The 14,315-nt window shown below is 38.2% G+C and overlaps 1 protein-coding gene across 11 annotated transcripts in view; it reads left to right on the forward strand.

Moving 5' to 3' along the window:
- Window positions 1-14,315, forward strand: part of MBTD1 (mbt domain containing 1) — a 33,606-nt gene that overhangs the window by 17,044 nt on the left and 2,247 nt on the right. For 8 of the 11 annotated variants that reach the window (XM_042032385.1, XM_042032387.1, XM_042032389.1 and 5 more), the window contains 7 exons: window positions 1,185-1,419; window positions 2,599-2,654; window positions 2,913-3,017; window positions 3,827-3,980; window positions 6,425-6,507; window positions 6,824-7,058; window positions 7,665-7,742. In XM_042032385.1, the coding sequence (XP_041888319.1) occupies window positions 1,185-1,419; window positions 2,599-2,654; window positions 2,913-3,017; window positions 3,827-3,980; window positions 6,425-6,507; window positions 6,824-7,058; window positions 7,665-7,742 (946 nt within the window). The remainder of the gene's footprint in view (window positions 1-1,184; window positions 1,420-2,598; window positions 2,655-2,912; window positions 3,018-3,826; window positions 3,981-6,424; window positions 6,508-6,823; window positions 7,059-7,664; window positions 7,743-14,315) is intronic. The other 3 variants (XM_042032388.1, XM_042032390.1, XM_042032391.1) reach the window with 1 other exon arrangement.

Genomic DNA, 14,315 nt, shown 5'->3' on the forward strand with positions numbered 1-14,315 from the left:
TCTTGAAGGTGATACAGTAGTTTCTTCCCTTAGATACAGTTTTCCTTGGAATCCCTTCTCCAGTTATGTCCCCACTTGTCAGTATGTATTTGGAAAACTGCTCCAGAAAAAATAGCTTTCTTTAAAAACTAGTTAGTCTATTTTAATTTTAAAATACCCCATTTAAAAAATCCACAGAAAACCCAGAAGTGCTCATGAGTTACCCTATGATATGTAAGAAAAATGAAAAGTGATTTTTCTAATTCAGGAATGATTTTTACCATGCACTATTTCAAGAAACTGAACAGAATATGTTAATATAGCATGGATCTAGAAGGAATGAAGATCATACTTTTACATCTTAGTATTTTTCACCTGCTCTGGACTATGTTTTTTTTCTCTTAGTCATGTCTTCAGGTGTGGCAGCTGCTGTATAGTGTGCTGTAAGTTTACTTACCAATATTGTGAGATGATGTTGCATATAGTTCTTAGTAGAAATATGAGACTTGTTGTTTTACACTGTATCTAATGTTTAAAAAACAACCAAAAAGCCTTTCTGCAGTTGTTAATTTTTATTTAAAAATTGGCTCAGTTAGAAGCCAAATTAAGTTGTCAAGATCTCAGTCCTTTGGGGGAGGTGGTAATGAAAAGGGCAAATGACAGATACTGATTTTTAAACACAATCAATTTTCACAAAGCAGATTAACATCTATTTCCATTCTCTTCCTTTCTTTTGGAAATACTTTTGTCAATGGCCAGCTTTAATTATGTTGAAGGTTTGTTTTCCATGCCTTATAATGAAGTATTTTAATCCTGTTTTTAAAATGCTGTATTTTGAGTGGATGACAAAACAAGAACAAAAAGTCTTGAGATTTTTCTTGTTAAAATTGTTTCTCAAGGTAACTTCACCCATTGTTAACAACTGAACAAACTTTCATTATGTCAGTGGAAAATTCCTTGAACTTGTGAGGGAATTGTATCTCATCTTAAGGGATGACCTTGAAACAATTGAAGTACTGTAGGATCTATTCTTAGTTTTCTGAAACATTTTGTTACAATGAAGTAGAAGAGGAATAATTTGTGTCATTTCTTCAGGTTGATTCAAGTACTTGAATTAAATTACAAGTGCATCAATACTGTGTTTTAACAGACGGGAGGATATAAAGCAGAGGATATTCTTACAGAATGTGTTGTGTTGCTTCAAGGTGTCTGAGAGTATGCAGTACCCTTTCAAAACTTCCATGAGGGTGGAAGTGGTGGACAAGACGCACCTCTGCCGGACAAGGGTGGCGGTGGTGGAAAGTGTCATTGGGGGCCGCCTGAGGTTGGTGTATGAAGAGAGTGAGGACAAAACTGATGACTTCTGGTGCCATATGTACAGCCCACTCATTCATCATATTGGCTGGTCTCGAAGTATAGGACACAGGTTCAAAAGATCTGGTAAGTTTGGTTTGGGTTAGAGGTGTTTTGTGGGCGCTGTTGGCTGGGAGGAGTCTGGCTTAAGCAGTTCTGTTGCTTTGTACAATTAATCAAACTATTTTGAATAATGACATTTTAAAATATGTAATGTGGCCCAGGGGTTTTATCCATTATATTACACTCAGGAATTTCAGTTAAAATTGTAATTAGCTGTATTATACACCAGTGGAAAAGCCACAATAACCTTGAGGTTGATTTGTAGTATGTTGATATTTAGAAGATTCAATGATAAACAAAGGTCAACAAAATGTAGGCAGAAAAACCTCAAGCATGGTAAACGTCACTTTTCATGCTGATACCTGGAATTACAGCCCTGCTCCACAAACTCCTAGTTTCTTCACATGTAACTCCTTTTTTTGTACAACGTGACATGGACAAGTATCCTAGTAGATACAGAATTTCTATTTACTTGCAAGTTTAAGGACTGTCTAATATTTTATATTGCAGTATTTACATGATTTAGAGGGCGTTAGGAGATGGGCAGGGAAAGTGAAGTGACAGCCTAATAGAAGGGACACAATTAAGGCCCATGCTACCTAAAATACAAAAGTAATTGTAATTTGAAATAGTTAAGGTTTCTAAACAAAAAAAAGTCTGGGTTTTTTATTATTTCTCTGTTTCTTGTCAGAAACAGAATTTCTGTAAAGCATTTCACAAGGCTTCCCTTCAGGGAAAGGCCTTCAGTTTTCCTAATGATTCAACTTTCACTGAAACCATTTATAAACAGATAGATATAGATAGATATATTTCAAGTGATTGTGTAATTATATAAAAATATATAGAGAAATGTAATTTTCTGTCATAGCATAGTGCAAAGTAGTTTACCTGCCAATTTTTTGCAAAAGCTTTTATGTAATACTTTCATCGATTTTGCAACATAATCAAACGGTCTTGTAAATACTGGATATTGGGTTTTTTTCCAAAAATTATGTTTGTGTTATAGAGGTAGCTCAGATTGAAGTCAGCAAGGAAAATGGATGGATTATGTCCTCCTGATTTTTGTGGGAGTGTTGCTAGAAACTGTGGGCCTTCCACACCACTGATTGTATGGTACTGGTTAATATATTCAGAAAAACATATTGTTTGCTCTGTGAACAGAACTTCTGAACAATATTATGATACTATTATTATTCCCTGTAGATATTACAAAGAAACAGGATGGACATTTTGATGCACCCCCACACTTATTTATGAAGGTGAGTTCAGTAGCTAGAACACTCTTTGCAGAGTTGATTGAGGACTTTTAGTTCCTGTTGTGTGTAAACCAGACCTGAAACTATTTACATCCTGGCCCAGTACAAGCATTTCTGCTTTTATTACCCAATCTGACCTCCTTGATATAAGCAGAGGTGGTAGAACAGGTATTTCAGTCTGTTGTTTTGGCAGTGTGGGGGTGTGTTTTGTTCCAGGCTCATTAAATTCTTTGTTTCTGCTGCTGTTCTGTGATTCTTCAGGTAAAAGAGGTTGATGCAGCTGGAGAGTGGTTTAAAGAAGGAATGAAGTTGGAAGCTATAGACCCCCTAAACCTTTCAGCAATATGTGTGGCAACTATCAGAAAGGTAAAAAAGCAAATGTGCATTTTTGGGAGGCAGAGAGGAATCCTTTTTCACTAAACTTTATTCGGGCTTGAAACAAAAAGCACGAAACCAAAACCAGTGCAGTTCATTCACACAGTGAATGGGGTGTGTCTGTTAATTGTTTATATACAACTGCTATGAAAACATGCTCATGTAAATTTGACTTTAATCTCTGGAAATTCAGCCTTACCTTTACTTAGAATGTATGTGTGAGATGAATTTGCAGGAAAATCTTCTGCTAATTATACCAGTTTTGCAACTGTTCAAAACCAAACCTCATCTTGCTGACTTGCAGAAGTCTATGAAGATATTTTAAGGCTGTCCTTCTTTCTTAGCTTGATTGAAAGGGAGCCAATCCATGTGAAATCTGCTTTAAAAGAGAAAATGTAAAAAGCAGCTTAGCTGAATTGTTTAACCTTTCCAGTGAGGAGGAGTATGGTTATGGTTTTGAGTAATGGTATACCGAATATCCTTGCAAGATGAAGAATAGACTGAGTTATAAAGCTTTAGAAATAGAGCTGATGTTCACAAGAAAAACAAACTGGAGATCAGAAAAAGGAAATGTTGATCTCGTAACTTTGCAGTTATCAGAGGTACATGTGACAGTGGTGTTCACAATCCTGGAGACAGGTATGATTTGGAGGGTTTTTTGTTATAATTGAATGTCCTTCTAAGTGTGCTTCCATTATTATTGAGTTACTTTCACTCTTTTGAAACATGGCATGCTTTCTTTCTAGCCTTCTCACCCAGCTGAAGGTATTTAATGTGGAATTTTGTTTCTCTTTACCAAGGTGTTAGCAGATGGCTATCTTATGATTGGGATTGATGGCTCAGAAGCAGCAGATGGGTCTGATTGGTTTTGTTACCATGCCACTTCCCCTTCTATTTTCCCTGTTGGTTTCTGTGAAATTAACATGATTGAACTAACTCCACCCAGAGGTACAGGTAGCATTCTGACACCTTTTATTGTGAATATTGCTCAGTGATATTGTATGTGCCATATGCTTTGTTTCTTAACTCAGCCTACAAAATTCAGGTCACTTTTTAGAACTTCCTTAAGTCTGAAACAAGTACAACAGCTTTACTTTGAAGTGATCTGAACCAGAGGTAGCCAACTCTTCATTTAGAAAAAGTTTGATTATTGGCTGAAATAATTTGCATTTGCTGTCAGAAATTCAGGATTCCACTAAGTCAGTGGGAAGTGTAGGAATCACTAAAAAGGCTATTCCAAAAGTGTAACTGGTTGAGAAGTCCTAGCCACCAAAACAATTAATGAACATTGTAAAGAATCTTACGCTAATTCACAATACCAGTCAATTTTTGGAAGGCTATACATAAACTTGAGTTTTAGGGATGCACACTGAATAAACCCTTCTGTGAGGAAAAGCTCTCTGTCCACAAGCACATGTGCCTACAGAAGACTTTGCCTCCCTTTTCCCATTTTTTGCCTTGGTCTGGCACTTTTTAAGAGGATTATAGCTGTATAACAGCAGATGACGATAATTTTCTATGGCTTTTTCCCTCCATTCTCATTCTTGCAGGCTTCTACTTGTATTTAATGAATTATTTCTCTAGGTAATAACTACAGTGTAATGCAGCATGCAGAAAGTAATTTCATATCATTTTTGTTGTACAGTAACAACTCTGTCTCCTTAGAGTGTGTGGAAAGTGCAGTTATACAGATATAGTTTCATTTTTCAGTCAGCTCATTTAGTGAATTTATTGCCTAGAAATTCATGGGCACAAGCATCCCTCAAAAATCTGAGGTGCAGAGACTCTTGCAATAGAGATACTTTTATAAGAGGAAATGCTTGTATATCAATACATATCAATCATTTTAGAAACACATATATGAAACTGATGAGACAGAATAGGAGAAAAACCTGCCTTTGGTGATGAGACTTTACCTCTTCACTCTTCAAACACTGCTTTCAGAATGTGGGTTTTGTTGTTAGCACATTTATGATAATCAGTGTTTTTCTTGTATCACGGCAACCTAATTCTTTACCTCCATGTACATTTTCCCTTTTACTGCAGTTTTTCCTAAGTCCTGTGTCATCAGTGAGAGGTGATTAGACGTCACACGTGCAATAGTCTAATAGTCATTTGGAAGAGGAATTACGTGCAGTAAAATACAGAGCATCATGCACATTAGCATTTTTAATAGGATCAAAGTGATCAAAGCTCCTTAACTCTAATGAGGAGGGTATTCTGCTTTCCAAATTACAGGCTGGAAAATGGACAGTTTCTTAATTCTGCCTGGTCTGACAAGGCCCACGTGCACATTTCTTGTGTGTGATGAACTTGAGTACAAATATCTTGGTGTAGCAGAGGAATGTTACATTGAGAAGAAAAGCATTAATATGCAGAACTGATACAGTATTGCCCTTACTAATTAACTCTCCAGCTGCATCTGTTCATGGAGATACTCCATAGCCAGTATGAGCACTCTTATCCACATTGCATTTAGCACTGTGGAAGCTTCAGTTGCTGTGAAATCACTGGACTTTGCAAAGCTCATTCATCCCAAACATCTTCATCCCAAGCTGAAATCAGTAGAAGATGAAGGCTTAGGCCCTTTGAGGGATGGGATTGAATTTTGGGCTGTGAGTACTGAGTGTGGCAGCCCTGAGCTGCAGCCCTCTGCCCCCACAGAGGTGAGATCCAGCCCTGTGCTGTAGTTCCCATGCCATGCCCACTGCGCTGCAGATTTTCAGCATGTCCATCACTGCACACTGCTGCAGAGAAGCCCTCCAAGCTGTTGTTGCTCCAGCTAGAATTAAAAAATTATTAGTTTAAGCAGTTGTTGAAGTTGCCCAATGGAAAAGATATTCCTATGTTTTATGCATATTCAGTAGCAGATACATATATTTTTGAGAGATTATTTTCTTCCCTTTATAATAACTTTTAGAAAATCCTCTTATTTTCCATATTACTGCTATTTTTACCCTTATTAAACTTTTAAAATGTCCATGTTTATCCTTACCATTCTGTTCCTGACAATTCAAGTGTTTCAATAGTGAAGCTATTTCCCCACATGGAAGAAACTGGATGTGCTTAATTCCATTATCTGTTCTGGGTCATTTGTGTAGGGCATTTGTAGAGATCAAGAATCTGCGTGGACAAAAAACTTTCAGTTTAAATGATTAATGTTAAATGATACCTTTTATGCTACCCAGTGCTTCATTCTTCCTGTTTGTTGCAAATGGGCAATGTCCAGGTGACTGTCCCTTAGATCAAAGCTCACAGAGTGGAAGTTTCTGTTATTAATGTTTGACTTCTTTGTTGTCTTTTTAGCTGTAACACACTCCCAATGTGCAATTTTTTGCTGTTTTTCTTACACCTGAAGTTTGCTGTTGGTGTATGAAAATGTTGTTTAAAATTCACAGGTTATGCAAAACTCCCTTTTAAGTGGTTTGACTACCTCAGGGAAACTGACTCAATAGCAGCACCAGTGAAGCTCTTCAATAAGGTAATAAAAACTGTACATGTTTGTACCAGAGTTAGTATTTTCTTTCTATTTTTGCATAGTGCATGGGATGGACCCATTTCATTAAATACAGTTTTGAAAAACTGAGACTAGAGATAAGAACCATTTGAGTAAACAAAAGTTGGTGTCTCTGAAATGTTAGACAGATGCAGAGGTGCAGGAAACTTCATCAGTGATACTTAGTTTTTTTCTATATTAAGTTGATTGAAGCTCCTGTTTCAGCGCTGTGTTTAAGCTATCTTAATGAACATGTCTTAATGAACACATTTACTGATGTTTGCCTTGTTTGCTTCCCCAGGAAGTTCCAAATCATGGGTTTCATGTTGGCATGAAACTGGAGGCTGTAGATCTGATGGAGCCCCGTCTGGTGTGTGTGGCCACAGTGACACGCATTATCCACCGGCTTCTGAGGATACACTTTGATGGGTGGGAAGATGAATATGATCAGTGGGTGGATTGTGAGTCCCCAGACCTGTATCCCGTGGGATGGTGTCAGCTGACTGGGTACCAGCTGCAGCCTCCAGCACCGCAGTGTGAGTCCTGCTTTGTCAATAGTGGAGATGAATTTCGTGGGGGCTCATTCTCCTAACCTTTTCCAGTTAGCTCCCCAGGCATAACAAAAATAGAACAAATCCTTGCTAATGCCTGAAAGTGCTAATTCACAGTTCTAATCTCTCCCACTTTGATTTTTAAAGTACTTCTGAGGGTTTTTTTTACTATTTTTCAATGCCAGAAGATGCTGATTTGATGCAGGGAAAAAGCCTCTTACTTGTCAGTTCTGGAGGAGATCGCTGAGAATTTATATTGCTTTAAGACTGCCAGTGTATCTGTTTCACCTCCTGAATTTTGTAGAACTCAGCCTGTGCAGAAGCTGTATCTAATTTATTACATCACAACTTGTCCTGTCAGATCAAGTGATAATAACTGCTAACTGGGTCTCAAGAGCTGTTGTTTAATGAGAGGGTAATGAGAGAGTTCATGTTAAGTAGTTTAGTGCAAGTTGTTTTTCCACAATAAATTTCTGTTTTTGTTCTGTCACTAAGGAAAAATTCTGTAACTGTGTAGCGGTTTTGATGCATTCTGAAGTGTTTATTTTTTTAAATAATAAGCAGAAATTTTGAATTCTTCTTTTTTTGCAGCATCAAGAGATAGCCAGTCAAGTTCATCCAAACAGAAGAAAAAAGCTAAATCGCAACAGTACAAAGGACATAAGAAAAGTGGGTGACAAAGCAGTGTTTGCACCTTTCCTGTTGTTTTAAAGTTTGTGGTCTCTGCCTAAGTCCCTGCTCTATTTGGAAATGTTTGTGTCTAAACAGGTGTTATGCTTAAAGGTGCAGTATGCCATAAAAGGAGCTTTTTCATTGAGAATAACCATTTTTTATAACTTGTGATAGGGCAGATGTTGCTCATAATAATAATCTATGAATTGTAGATGGACAATGGTTAAAATATTTTTGTATTCTGACATAATTTCAGTTAAATAATATATTGCCTGTGTAGTTGTACTGCCTTGTACAAAATACTCAGGTATCAACACAGTTTTCCCTCTGCTCTCTGTAACACAGGTGGAGGAATAAGAACCAAGTTACTGGGATCAGAAAGAATGAGGTGTAGAAAATTTGAATCATCATCTAACTGGCTCCTCTTTAAGACAAAAAAGCCACTTATTTGCCAAAATTTTTGCCTTAGGCATCTGCGTAAATTAGGCTTTTACATTATTACTTTCAGAAACAAGCAGCCCTGCTGTATGTGGCTGTTCTTGTCACAGTAAAACACACTACGGACATTATTAAGAATCTGAAGTGTTCGGGTTCTTTGCACAGTAGTTGATTCCCTTGGAATCAAATTGTCAAAATATCAAATTAGCTTGATTAATTTAGACTTGTTTCCAGAGTGTTTTGTTGTTGTGTAGAACTAATGTGAGGAATTAAAGCCTTGCCTTCCTGGTAAATTTGTGAATGGATCTATTAAAGCCAATTGGAACCTTCTTCCCCAGTCATTGAGAATACAACCTTTGCTGTGTTGATCTTTGGGCATGAAAAAAGTTGGCTGGTGAGTTTCACAGATAAACCAGGTGTCTGGGAAGTTCTTAGAACCTCTTGCTAAGTGCCTCAAACATTGCACTGGTTTTTCTTTTTGCTATTGGAGGAAATAAACAGTAAAACAAACGGTAAAATCCAGATCCTTTTCAGAAACTTGCAGCAGTATTTTTTAAAATAGAATTCAGGTACTAGAAAACTCCTCATTTGAGAATATCCAGGGAATGTGAGTGCTGTTGCCTTAAGCTAGGGAAATATGGCCCTATGGTTAATTACCTTTGTGTAGGACCTGTTTTTGGATAATTCTGCACTGTCTGAGCAGATTTTGTTTATAAAGCTGTGCTAGACCATTGTACTCCTTGCCTTATCCCTTTCCTAATACCTCTGCTAGTTTCTTGCTACCCCTCTTACAGTTAGTGTGACCCGAAGCTGGAAGATTAATTCCTCTTACTAAGTGCCAGAGGAAGCTTTAGTCTAGCTTTAGAAAACTTAGTCTAGGGAAATTTCTCACTAACCTGAGGTAAATGTTGGCTGTGGAAGCAAGGAAAACTTCTGACTATGCTCTGGGCTGTTTGCTCAATACTAAGAAATCCTCTTGATCACCAGAAGATGAGAGAACAAGGTCATGAAGAGTTAGAGCTGGTTGCCTCCTACATGGGTTTTTTCTAAGTAGGTTATGGCAGTGGAAGTGCTGAGTCACAGGAACACAGGAAATAGCACTAAAAATGTCTTCTGAAGCTTTTTCTTGTTCAGCACTTGTAAATGAAATAGAAGGTTATTTTGTAAAGGATTTCAGTCACAAAACCATATAATGCAGCAGTGATGTTTTTATGGTACCATGTAAAGTCACCACAGATGATTGATGAGAAATTCTGTGTATGTTGTAAATTAGATTAGTTTTAGCAGGGCAGGGTTATTTCCACACATTTTTCTCAAGTGTTCACAACACAGCCCAGGATGTCGTTGAGTCATTCTGCTGTGTGTAATGATGCAGATTTCTGCTGCAGTGTCCCCTCCTTCCTGGGAGCACTGGGAGTGCACATATTCTTTGGGAAGCAGAACTGATGGCATCGTAAACACTTTGGGAATGCTGCTGGGGATATGTGAGAATCTCCCCCAATTCCCTTTCCAGTAGTGTTTGTTTCAGTGAGTGGGGTTTTGTACTGTGTGCCTGCTGCTCAGATGGCTGTGCAGGTGAATTCTTGAAGGGTAACTTGCCAGCATGCCTGGACAATTAATTAATCATGAAGGACGCAATATCTGCTGGTATTGTCTGCTTCCTCTTGGGTATATGTATCAGAATAAGGTTACTGAAATCATAATCTGACCTCCATATTTTCAAGGCTGGGATTCTGTAGACACCATTCTGCCTCATTAATCTCTCTAAAAGGCTCATCCTGAAGTTGTCTTATAAGAAGAATATTTGAGCATATACCTTTAGCATATGCATAATCAGTTACCTTTTCAGGACTGAGCTTTTGTTTGTCTGTCCGACAGTGCTGATAGGACTGAAGCATCAGCAGCCACAGTTTTGATGTAGCTGAAGACACTGATTTGTGTTACAGATCTTGTACCCTCAATACCACAGAGAACATGCCTTGGGCACAGAATGGGAGCATCTTAGTGGTAAAGGAGAAACATGGTAATTTGTATGGGAAATGTTTTAATAACATTTTTTCATGAATGCAGTGTTTAATAATTCGAGGGCATTTTAGAAGTTTTTTTCTACACACTGAAATGGTTATTTCTGTTACAGTACGGCACTGTAAAAATGGGGAATACCATTCTAAGGGAATTAAGAGTATGTATTTTTAGAGGTGCTAAACTTTGTCTGGAGAGAATTATTTCCCAAGAAGCATCCTTCTGTCTCTTAGGCACACACACTGAAACAACTGCAGCCTCACAGAGCCAAGATGTCTTGGGTGTCCAGGCAGAGGAATGTGTGTGACTGTGCAGTGTAGCTGCAGCAGAAGTAATTCACAGCACTTGTATTTCATTGATAGAGCATGAAATAAGTAGGTCATGGTATTAAGCAAGGGCCTTGAAACCCTACCAGCACCCTCTAGAATTCAGGGACTACAATGTGGTTGTTGAGAACAATTTTCCCAGTAATAACTGAATAGTGCCATTGTATGTGCCCTGGTTTTCCAGAATGGGTGAATATCAACCAGAGCCATTTCTCAGTGAACAGAGTTGCCTGATGCACTTTAACTCGAGCGTTTATTTTAGTTTGACTTGATGTTTAGAGAGGAAGATACCAGTTGGGAAGAAACCTGTCAGTTTGTCCAGCCCACCCATGGCAGGTGAGGTGCGGAGGAGCTTCTCTGGGGATGACGAGTTGGTTCCTCCTCCATACCGAGCCCTTCCAGCACAGACAGCCCCCGAGGCCTTCCAGCCTCCCAGGAATAGCCAGGAGTTCAGTCCCAGCCTCCAAACAGGTAACTGGTCACAGCAGTGTGTCACTGCAGAGTGGGGAGCTATGGTCCAGGGTGTCATGTGCTGACTCATCCAATCTTTCTTTTTTCCTTTTTTTTTTTTTCCTTTGAATTTTAGTTGTTTTGGTTTTTTTTCTGTTAGAGAGCTTTTCATTCTCGCTGATGCACCACGTCACTGAATTAATCATAGCAGAGGGTTGCAGCTGCTTTAGAACTTCAGAGGAGGGAGGCTTTGGTGTGGGTTACTGAGAATCCCAGAGGGGCTCTGCAGAGTGTTAAAATACAAAAATGCACTCTGGTAATGTGGATCTGGGAATATTGGATGTAAGTAGGTCATTAGTGTGGATTATCCTTTGCAAAGAAAATAATGATACGCGATAAATAAACATTTTTGTCTTTGTATTGGAAAAAAGCAGTTATCTGGGAAAAATATCTTTGGAATGTGTTATTTGAAATTTTGTGGATTACTAAGAAAATATATTTGAAACAGTGTAGTTGTGCATCTGTATGACTGAGCAGAGAGAAACTCTTAAAAATTAATCAGTAGTATTAAGGAAGGCGATTAAAATTTTGAACTTATTTAAGTATAGTTTGCATAATGTAAGCAATCTTCAATTATACAAGTTCACTTCAAGGATCTGGTAGTTTTTTCTATTCCTTTCTCCTAATATCTGTGGCAACATAATGCAGCAAATTATTGCTAACAAATATGTTGTGGCAATAAGCTGTCAGACGGGCTGGATGATGCTCTCCCTGCAGGACAGTTGCCAGGTTGATAGATTTAGCTTCAGATTTGCTTGATTACTCCCTTAAGCTTGCCTTAGTCTGCACTTAAGCTTGCCCTGTCAGCACTCTCTGCTGACTCTGGAATACATCCAGAACAGTTTCTCTTGTCCATGTGTTATCCATTAACAGACTGGGGGAGAAAGAACCCACATGCCACCTTTAGACCCTGAGGAAAACCTTTACTCTCTTCTGCACACCTCTTAACACTTCTCAAGGACCCCTTTAGTGTCACTTCATGTTGCTACTGGTGTGTACATGCTGTGTTTAACAGAGCCTTTGATGCCAAAGGGAAGCCTTGCTTAGGGGAGAGTGTTCTGGAGCATCTATTTCTGCCCAGTTGTTCTTCTCTTATTCCAAATCAACACCTGCATTGCATTTCTATAGTGCAAAGACGTACACAGTCTGAATTTCTGTGTCATTAGATCTCACAGTTCCTATGAAACACCTGTGTTCCTTGGTTTCTGATACTCAATGCTTTCTGTGATCAGTTGAGGGGAACTTTTCAACCCTGAGTTTTGGTAAGGCTGGACAAAATTCATTTTGTTTGTGGTGTAGCCATGTCATTGTCCAAAGGTGTTTGTGTTTATATTGAAACCAGCAAGACCACACCTTTTCAGTCTCTAGGAAGGAGGCATAACCTTGATACCATCTAATCAGTTTAGAACACGCTTGAGATTGGCCAGAACTCATTAATTACATACGTATTCCTCAGCATCATTCATTGCCTGATGTTGCAGTAGCTGTAGGACAGATGCAGGGGATGTTTGCAGGGCTTTGAATGGAGTTAGTGTAAGGTTAGTAACAAAGCAGCATCTGCTCTGAAATGTCCTGTCCGTGGGAGATCTCAGTAAGGTTCAAACCCAATTCTTTCCCTGTTTGTATTGTCATGAGGACAGGAGAAAGGTTCAGCACTTCTTCACCTTGTTTGTATGGAGTGGTTTTGCTCTCTAGCAAGTTCCTGATGCTGCTTTAGGGTGCATGAGTACTTCACATCTTTCAGTCATCTGAAATGATCTCTTTAAGCACTGAAATTCACCTGTTGGACTGTTTCGCTTTTAAAAAGAACCTACAGCCAACCTGGCAGAGGAGGAGATTGTTCCCAGAGATTCTCCCACCTCTGGAGCATATTGCTCCATTCATATTGGTTTTGAGAGGTTTGAATGTCATAGCACCAGACACAGTCTGTGTCCTGGCAAATCACTGAGACAATGTAGAAAGGGAGTACCTGGCTCATCTGCATCCCTTTTCCTTTAGTTGGATGACTTCCACTAGCTTTCCTTTTTCTTCTTTCAAGTAATTCAGTGTGTAGCTGTAACTAAGCTTTTCTGATGGAGGATTGTAGTTAAAAGCTGTATAATAGAAACAAACTAAATGTCTGGACTTTGGTTTAAATGAGCCAAAGACAATCCAAATCATGGCAACTGCTGTTACTCCTGTACCTGCAGGAGCTTCCTGCTGGGGGGAGAGAAGGGAAACAATGTGCGTGGTGGGTTGGTTTGTATCCCTGACCTCTGTGTAGCCTTTGCTTAAGGTATTGCAGCATAGCCAAGTAGCCAATTGTGTGTCTTAGCATTTAGACAGCATTTTGTTGTACCCCAAAGATCAGGAATCTTGGTCAGAGATGGGCATGATGCAGGGAAAAGTACTTGAGAGGAAAAAATAAGGAAGGGATTGTGGGCTGTGTAGATGGGAGGAAGAATCTACTAAAGATGAGGAGAGCTTGCGTTATGCTGCAACTTTTGACATCTTCTACTATCTTAATTTTCAAATTTTATTTTTATTTAGCTCAAGAACTTGTTTCAACATAGAAGATGACATAGAATATTTGTAAAAGAATAATCAAACAGCTTGTAAGTTACTGAAGGGCTATCAGTAGCAGCAGGTTATGGGTTGGGGTTTTTTTCTTTCACTGCATATTCCTGCATTTCAAGACACATTGACAATGTATATAAACTTTATACTCAATAATTATAAACTTTGATACTTTTCTCATTCATTTGGTCATAGAGAATCATTTATTTTTGTATAATCAACCCTTTAATGTGGGTACTGCACCTTTAATGAATGCTTACATGTTTTGTTTTCAGTGTTCTTTTCATTGTGCTCATATTTTGATAATCATCTCTATTCATTAATGAAACAGGAAAAGTAATTGTGACATTATTGCTATTCATAACGTCTTTGTCTTAGATCTCATTTCTATTTAATTTTGACAAAAGAAGAGAGAAGATTGAAACTACAAAAAATGTTTTGCTTGAATGAAACTGTCTGGGAACTTAAAATTTTAATGATGGATTGAGAAATCTTTGTCAATAATTTTGTTGTCTCACATAGACTGTTTGCAGTAACTGGGCTAAGTAATTTGAATTATAGGTTAACTGTTGGCCATTTCCAATCTCATTTTTACTTGCATAAAGATTAAATAGGAAGCAAAGTGGTTTCAAAGTTTAAGTGGTTTAAAATACTCAGATCTTGAGAAAACCTTGTAGAGAATATATTATTGTAAGTAATTTGAAGTCTGTTAATATTG

This window comes from Corvus kubaryi, unplaced genomic scaffold, assembly GCF_017639235.1.
Source record: "Corvus kubaryi isolate FWS band 111438036 unplaced genomic scaffold, C.kubaryi_AGA036_p1.0 37353, whole genome shotgun sequence".
NCBI lineage: Eukaryota > Metazoa > Chordata > Aves > Passeriformes > Corvidae > Corvus > Corvus kubaryi.